General features: G+C 47.9%; 2 protein-coding genes across 2 annotated transcripts; one reads left to right on the forward strand and one right to left on the reverse strand.

Annotated features, from left to right (window-relative positions):
* Positions 1 to 2,479: 2,479 nt before the first annotated feature.
* Positions 2,480 to 7,858, forward strand: BBBOND_0000630 (hypothetical protein, conserved; the record flags this gene model as incomplete). Its single annotated transcript, XM_012914909.1, has 1 exon — positions 2,480 to 7,858. One exon carries the CDS (start codon positions 2,480 to 2,482, stop codon positions 7,856 to 7,858), a length of 5,379 nt encoding a protein of 1,792 aa, XP_012770363.1.
* An 88-nt stretch (positions 7,859 to 7,946) lies between these two features.
* On the reverse strand, positions 7,947 to 8,156 carry BBBOND_0000640 (hypothetical protein, conserved; the record flags this gene model as incomplete). The annotated part of the gene is made up of 1 exon (XM_012914910.1): positions 7,947 to 8,156. One exon carries the CDS (start codon positions 8,154 to 8,156, stop codon positions 7,947 to 7,949), a length of 210 nt encoding a protein of 69 aa, XP_012770364.1.
* Positions 8,157 to 8,935: the final 779 nt, after the last annotated feature.

Here is an 8,935-nt window from a genome sequence, read left to right on the forward strand (position 1 = left end):
ACATCGCCCCTTACCTCCTCTACATCGCTCCCTAACCCACTCCACATCGCCCCTTTATCCACTCTACATCGCCCCTTTATCCACTCTACATCGCCCCTTTACCCACTCTACATCGCCCTTTTATCCACTCCACATCGCCCCTTAACCCACTCTACATCGCTCCTTTATCCACTCCACATCGCCCCTTACCCACTCTACATCGCCCCTTAACCCACTCTGCATCGCTCCCTAACCCACTCTACATCGCCCCTTAACCCACTCTACATCGCCCCTAACCCACTCTACATCGCCCCTTAACCCACTCTACATCGCCCCTTACCCACTCTACATCGCTCCCTAACCCACTCTACATCGCTCCCTAATCCACTCTACATCGCCCCTTTATCCACTCTACATCGCCCCTTTACCCACTCTACATCGCCTATTTATCCACCCTTCATCGCTCCTTTATCCACTCTACATCGCTCCTTAACCCACTCTACATCGCTCCCTAACCCACTCTACATCGCTCCCTAACCCACTCTACATCGCCCCTTAACCCACTCTACATCGCTCCCTAACCTCCTCTAATCGCTCCTTAACCCACTCCACATCGCCCCTAACCCACTCTACATCGCCCCTTTATCCACTCTACATCGCTTCTTAACCCACTCTACATCGCCCTTTAACCCACTCTACATCGCTCCTCAATCCACTCCACATCGCCCCTTTATCCACTCTACATCGCCCCTTTACCCACTCTACATCGCTCTTCTACCCACTCTACATCGCCCCTTTATCCACTCTACATCGCCCCTTAACCCACTCTACATCGCCCCTTAACCCACTCCACATCGCCCCTTAACCCACTCTACATCGCCCCTTTATCCACTCTACATCGCCCCTTAACCCACTCCACATCGGTCCTTATCCACTCTACATCGCCCCTTATCAACTCTACATCGCCCCTTTATCCACTCTACATCGCTCCCTAACCCACCCTACATCGCCCCTTTATCCACTCTACATCGCTCCCTAACCCACTCTCCATCGCTCCCTAACCCACTCCACATCGCCCCTTAATCCACTCTACATCGCTCCCTAACCAACTCTACATCGCCCCTTTACCCACTCTACATCGCTCCCTTACCCACTCTACATCGCTCCCTTACCCACTCTACATCGCTCCCTAATCCACCCTACATCGCCCCTTTATCCACTCTTCGTCGCCCCTTAATCCACTCTACATCGCCCCTTTACCCACTCTACATCGCCCCTTTATCCACTCCACATCGCCCCTAACTCCACTCTACATCGCCCCTTAATCCACTCCACATCGCTCCCTAACCCACTCTTCATCGCCCCTTAACCCACTCTTCATCGCTCTCTGATCCACTCTACATCGCTCCTTTATCCACTCTACATCGCCCCTTAACCCACTCTACATCGCTCCCTAATCCACTCTACATCGCCCCTTAACCCACTCTACATCGCCCCTTCATCCACTCTACATCGCCCCTTTACCCACTTTACATCGCCCCTTTATCCACTCTACATCGCTCCTTTACCCACCCTACATCGCCCCTTAACCCACCTTACATCGCTCCTTAACCCACTCTACATCGCCCCTTTACCCACACTACATCGCTCCTTAATCCACTCTACATCGCTCCTTTAACCACTCTACATCGCTCCCTTATCCACTCTACATCGCTCCTTAACCCACTCTACATCGCCCCTTTACCCACACTACATCGCCCCTTTACCCACACTACATCGCCCCTTAACCTACTCTACATCGCTCCCTTATCCACTCTACATCGCTCCCTAACCCACTCTCCATCGCCCCTTTATCCACTCTACATCGCCCCTTACCTCCTCTACATCGCTCCCTAACCCACTCCACATCGCCCCTTTATCCACTCTACATCGCCCCTTTATCCACTCTACATCGCCCCTTTACCCACTCTACATCGCCCTTTTATCCACTCCACATCGCCCCTTAACCCACTCTACATCGCTCCTTTATCCACTCCACATCGCCCCTTACCCACTCTACATCGCCCCTTAACCCACCCTTCATCGCCCCTTATCCACTCTACATCGCCCCTTTACCCACTCTACATCGCCCCTTAACCCACTCTACATCGCTCCCTAACCCACTCTACATCGCTTTTTTACCCACTCCACATCCCTTGAATTACCTCGCCATAATACCTCTATGACCTCTTTAAACCATAACAATAACTTGTGCCTTGTCACCCTTCCCTTCCCTTCTTCCACCTCCTGCCACTGCCCTGACCATGTGCCGCCTAGGGAGCTTGACAAGAAATTTGGTAAAATTTTGAAACTTAAAAATACCCTAAATAACAACCCTACTAATATCCTTAACAACCTCTGCTCTGGCCTCGAGAAATTCTTAGGCTTCAACTCTGAGTCCAAAGGCTACGACGGCACTGGAATTGTCTACTCTGACTTGGACTGGCTGTGTGACGGGGTGATGGGATTTTTGAGTGGTGTTCTCAGTAACATCAAAGATCATTTAGGGCAGCATAATAATGAAATTAGCAATGCAATTAAGTCACTTGAGACCTGTAAACATGGTGGTAAATTAGGTTTTAATGATGCGATTGGAAGGGTGGTCGAAGGGGTGCGGGGGTATAATGAGAGAGTTAAGAACTCTAATGATTCTGTCAAGAGCAAGATAACAGACTTGGACAGTCAAATGAAGAAACTCAAACAATCGGTGAGTGAAGATTTAAAAAATAATTTTGCTGCAGGTGCTGGAAGAATTGTGCAGGGATCCGTGGACTCTGCTGACCAATTGGTGAAGACATGCCTTAACAACGCAGACAAATTTAATGAATCTTTAGACACTGCAAAATATGAAAACGTGAAAAACGCAATTAATGATCTTAACTCTATTGTGCGTGATGATGTGAATAAAGCGCGTGCCTGTGTTAAGCTTGAGACGGAGCAGTTCGCTGCTCTGTCGAGTAAGCAGCAGGAAGATCGAAAGGTGATGAGGGAGAAAATAGAGCGTTGTTTGACAGACCTGGGAACTTGCGTGAATGATAGTATCAAGAAAAAGGTGAAAAATCTTGTTGACGATTTAAGCAAGAAGGTGAATGAAATTAAGAGGCAGCTGGAGGAAATAAAGAAACAGCTTATGGAGTATATAGGAGAGTTGACGACGTGGATTGGTCAAGCAGAGCCTTTGATTAATTCGGCGTTTGGGAAGGTGGAAGAGATATTAAAGGAAGTTAATGAAGGTGATTCGGAAAAGAAACCTTTCCTCATCGCATCGGCTGTTAGAGAGATTACAGCATCCGTATTGATACTACACGGCGCCGGTGAAGAGGCTAAAAAGCATGTCAAAGAGAAAGTGACTGCAGCACTTAAGCAGGTTAAGGAGATGAACGACGAGCTGAAGAAGGATTTGTATAAGGTCAAAGGAGCGATTAAGAAAGCGATTTGGGATCACGTTAATGAAAATATTGTGACGACGCATTTCAATAATTTGGAAAAAAATGTGAGAGAAGGATTGTGGAAGATCGAAAGTGCGATCAAGACTCCGCTCGAAAGCACAGTAGAAAAATCGTCTTTTTTTTTTGAAAAATTCGAAGACACGAAGAATGCAATTGAGGAGGCAGTTAAGAATGTAGAAGGAAATTTGCAAAATCTCGAGGCATTCAAGAATATTGAGAGCATTGGCAGCGGCGTCGAAGGCAATGTTCAGCTCTTAAGCTCTTTGACGAGGGCACCATTCACACAACTTAAAACATATTTCACTCATCTCAATCAAGACATTATGATACCTCTAAAAAACATAATGCAGAATAGGGGATGGCAAGAAATTATTCGATATGCTGACGCAAGATATGTAAATCATAACATTAAAGATGTTAAGGATGAACTTTCTAAGCATCTAACGACACTTCAGAGTGCTGTCAAGGGCAGCAACCCAGGTCTTAAATTTCAAGAAGTTGAAGCACAGCTGAAGAGCACAGTTGGCGACATGTTTAACGTAAAAAATAACATCCAAGAAAAACTCGGTAGTGTTATTGAACTGCAAGGGATGATAAACAAACTTCAGCAGTCACCGCCAACATTAGAACAGGGAGATGCTGCAAAGATTTTCACTGCCTTAGGTCAAATAGCCGAAGGTGTTGCCGAACATTACAAAGAGGTTGTTGAGGCTACCATAGATGCCATAACAAAGAAATTGGAAAGCGAAGTGAAGGGTGTGACCGCAGCTATCAGAAAAAAGGTGTCAGCAATATATAGTGGCATAAAAGATGCCAATGATGAAGAAAAAAAAATAGAGTACAGTGCGGGAAGTCTACATGAAAAGGCTCGAGGATTACTGACTCTGGTGAACAGTTATAAGATGAATGTTAAAGCTGAGCTTGAGAAGCTCAAAACGGAAACTATACCGCAAGCGTTCAAGAAGAAGTCGCTGAGCGGTCCAGATTCGAAAGATTATAACTTTGGTAGTGGTATCATGGACGATTTCATACGCACTCACGCGGAACTAAACACTGAGCTTCAGGCGAGCAAATTTCAGGCAGCTGTCGCTGAAAAACTTAATACAGAGATCGGAAGGGATGCATTGATACAGGGAGGTGGTGTAGGTGGTAAAATAGCGGAATTTTTGAAAGATAAATACCCGAATTACACAGGGCAAATCAACCAAGATACTCTTGAGCTCTTGAAGACTAAGCCTGATGAGCTAAAAGGTGACCTGCCTGAAAAGATAATAGACATTAAGACCCAGGTAGAAAATGCTTTGATAAAAATCGACAGTGAAAAGGAATACGCAGTAAAGGAATTGGAAAAAATCACTGCCACCCTTCATGAGCTTTGCCAGGCTGTAAGAGCCGCCGGTGACCACGCTCAGGGGAGTCTGAAACAATTGCAGGACACGTACTTCAATACATCTGAATACGCTAAAAACGGCATTAGAATAATTCAGTATCAGCTTACCAATCTGCAAGAAGATGACCTGGCAAAAGCCATCAAGGAAGCCACCAAATTCTTACATGAAGCTGAAAAAATACGCGACGATACCACTCGATCCCTAAAAATCGATGTCGACGGTCAAGTCAAAGAAGTCAAAAGGCAACTCACCTCCGAGCTCGACAAGCAGTACATCACCACCATGGCGCTGCAGCTCGACCACTTCGCCGACAGGGTCACCGCGCACCTCAAGGGACTGCCCGAGGCGATCGAACAAGACAAGAACACTGGCTTCAAAGGCTTCATGGAGGCGTTCGAGGGGAAGCCGGAAGTTAAGCCGAGGGAGAAGTATGCTTTCGAAGCGCCTACAGTTGAACTGAGTAAACTTGAAGAGTTTAAAGGAGCTGTTACTAAGCCACATAATTCCAAGAAAGATGAATTTAAAACGCTGTCGGAGGAGTTCAAGAAATTGTACATCAACCTCCACCTATATGTCAACAAAGAGACCGTAAGGGTGAACGATGAAGAGAACAGCAAGAAGCACCCCGCTGGAACGGACATTCATGACTACCAACGCAGGCTCTTAGCAATGTATGACCGCTTCAATGAGTTGATGTTGCACATTGCTAACGCAAACAGGTATGATCATCAGATACCAGGCCTGCTCGATGGGCTGTTGGAGGCGCTCCATGACCTCAAACCGGACGGCTTCGCTAAACCCAGTACGCCGGTTATAGATTGTGTCTCCAGCGGTTTAACGAACTTCATCGGTGAGCTGAGTAGAGTTTACATATCCGCGTATGACAGGCAGAAGTTTGGTGAGTTGGTGAAAAATCCTAACACCGAATATTCTGTGTTGACTAAAGAAGGACGTGACTGCGCCAAAACGTTCCTGACTTTACTGGCGATTCTAAATGACGACCTGAGCTATTTTAGAGATCAATGCAATTCAGAATGGTCGAAGCGTAAACTGTATTCCGGTAGCAGTCTTGGTTCATTTTTGCGAAGGTGCGGTTACCGTGTTGCCATCAAAGAGACAGATCAGAACGGTGAGCTGCAGAACAAAACTGGTTTCACCGGGTCATCAATTTATGGAAAGTTAGTCGGAGAAAATTATGATCACGTCTACCGCAATGATAAGGACACCAAATTTGCACTTGAAAATATGTATGCGTACCTCACCCTTTATTACGATGTCTGCCACATCGCCGCTTCCTTGTCGACTCGGCGACCGTGTTCCATATACGAAATGCTCGGTTGGTTCACCAGTCTGGTCCATCACCCAGTCTACTTCGAGCTCACAACGAACGATTTTGCTGATCTTTTCGATAAGCCCAAGAAGAAAGCGGGGGGCAACGCTGCGGTGGACGGCATCACCTTCGAAGAACCAAGCAGCCTGCTGTTGAATGCTTACCCACAGAACCTCACGCCTAGTGATCTACATGACGCAGTTATGCACGTCACGTCCCTTGCTCCAGTCATCCTGACTACCATCGTCGGTTACGGTGATGAGTTCACCACCTACGCCGTTGACTACCACAGTAACGCCGCTGGATTTGCGATCCCCTCATCGCCTTCGTCATGTCTCAACATGTTGCTCGAATTGATGCGTCGACTGTTTCCTGTGTTCAGATTCCTGCACAGCCGCTGTAGCAACCTGGCATCGGAGTACGGTTGGTATCACTGCGCCTATGGCAGCGATGTAGAGTCCGCCGGTTGGCAGTGTAAGGACCACTCGAAAACTGATGTCGAGTGCCGTCCCAGATCACCGCTCATGTCGTACCTCCGTGACTCCCTTCCCGGCCACTTGCCTCACCAACTGACCAGCGTTGACTGTAAATCGGAATGTAAGACGTGTCCCAAATTAACACCCGGGATGCCATGTATCACGCCACTCGGCTTCAAGGGTTTCTCGGGAAGCAAAAGGACGGGTAAAGACATAAGCAACGTGCTGATCAAATTCTTCGACAAAGGCGTCGCTTCATGCCTGCTGTCCCTGTCGCCCAGACCCCCGAGCAGCTTGCCAGAACACTATGCTTTTGCGTTGTCCTTCGTGAAAGGATGGTCATTTGGTAGTAGTAACGGGCTGAAACAGAAGATTGAATCTACAATGAAAACAGCATCTATCGATTTGTATTCCGATGCATCTCCTCTTACCAATGCGCTGACGCAAGCCTATGGTGATGCACGAAGCAGCCATGGCACCAACCATCCCAAATCATCCGAAGATGCTGTATCAAGCCTGTCAATCAGTACTAGATGCAACGGTGCGAATCACTGCGGGCCTTATTTGTCTACCCTTTACTCGGACACTTATCCTTACTTCGGCAACAAACACTGCGACGCATACATGTCCTGGTCGGTTTATTTGCCGTGGACGTTTTGGCAGCAACTCAACAGTTTGTATAACGCATTCTTACAGATATTCTGCCAAGACTGGGGATGCACTGGCTGCTTGAGAGGGGACACCTGCAAAAAAGGGACGCACGGTATGCTCAACCCGGACGTCCCTGGCGACGGATGCAAATGCCCATCGATTGTTGGATGCAAGGGAGTGGGTCCTACATTATACCAATATGGTTTCACATTCCAAGATGTACATTGTCTGATATCCAACCAAACGAAATGCTTCAACCTGCGCAATCAGTTATTTAGTGTGCTGCATTCGCAATATTTCAAGGACCTCTTCGAAAAGTGTGATGAGTTCCTCTGGATCATCAGGCAACCCTTCTCCTACCTTGTCCTTGCCCTCTGGCTCCTCTCTTTGTTGTACCTCATCCACATCATGGTCATCCGCCTCGACCTCCTCCACATCAAATCGCATCTACATAGTCCCTCGAGTCATCGCATCGCCGCGCAATCGCTGTTGGCTGCTGCACGTGTTAACAAGCTTAACAGGGTGTTTTACCTGCAACCGTAATCGTACTCACGTGTTTACTATCTACACTCACCTAGCATCACCTACTCACCTAACTTATGAATTGTGGTTTAATCTGTTGCATCACTCATTAATCGTTGTATGCGATTGTGTAGTAGTTAACTAAAGTGCTGACCAAGGTGCTGACCAATGTGCTGACCAATGTGCTGACCAAAGTGTTGACCAACGTGGTGACCAATGTGTTGACCAATGCCATGACCAAAGTGTTGACCAAGGTGCTGACCAATGTGCTGACCAATGCCATGACCAATGTGCTGATCAAAGTGGTGACCAATGCCATGACCAAAATGCTGAATTACCATTTGACCAAGTTGATGGTCACGGCAGCGATGACATGGCCACGGCAGCGATGAGACGGTCACTGCAGCGATGACATGGTTACGGCAGCGATGACATGGTCACGGCAGCGATGACATGGTTACGGCAGCGATGACATGGTCACGGCAGCGATGGCATGGACACGGCAGCGATGACATGGACACGGCAGCGATGACATGGTTACGGCAGCGATGACATGGTCACGGCAGCGATGACATGGTTACGGCAGCGATGACATGGTCACAAGTGGTGATTATCATCCACTCTACATCGCTCCCTATCCCACTCCACATCGCTCCCTAATCCACTCCACATCGCTCCTTATACACTCAACATCGCTACCTAACCCACTCTACACCGCTCCTTAACCCACTCTACATCGCTACCTAACCCACTCTACATCGCTCCTTTATCCACTGTACATCGCCCCTTTATCCACTCTACGTCGCCCCTTTGTCCACTGTACATCGCCCCTTTATCCACTCTACGTCGCCCCTTTGTCCACTCTACATCGCCCCTTTATCCACTCCACATCGCTCCTTAACCCACTCTTCACCGCCCCTTTATCCACTCTACATCGCTCCCTTATCCACTCTACATCGCCCCTTTATCCACTCTACATCGCCCCTTTACCCACTCTACATCGCCCCTTTACCCACTCTACATCGCCCCTTTATCCACTCTACATCGCTCCCTAACCCACTCTACATCGCTCCTTAACCCACTCTACATCGCTCCTTT

This window comes from Babesia bigemina, scaffold Bbigscaff_56832 (genome assembly GCF_000981445.1).
Source record: "Babesia bigemina genome assembly Bbig001, scaffold Bbigscaff_56832".
NCBI lineage: Eukaryota > Apicomplexa > Aconoidasida > Piroplasmida > Babesiidae > Babesia > Babesia bigemina.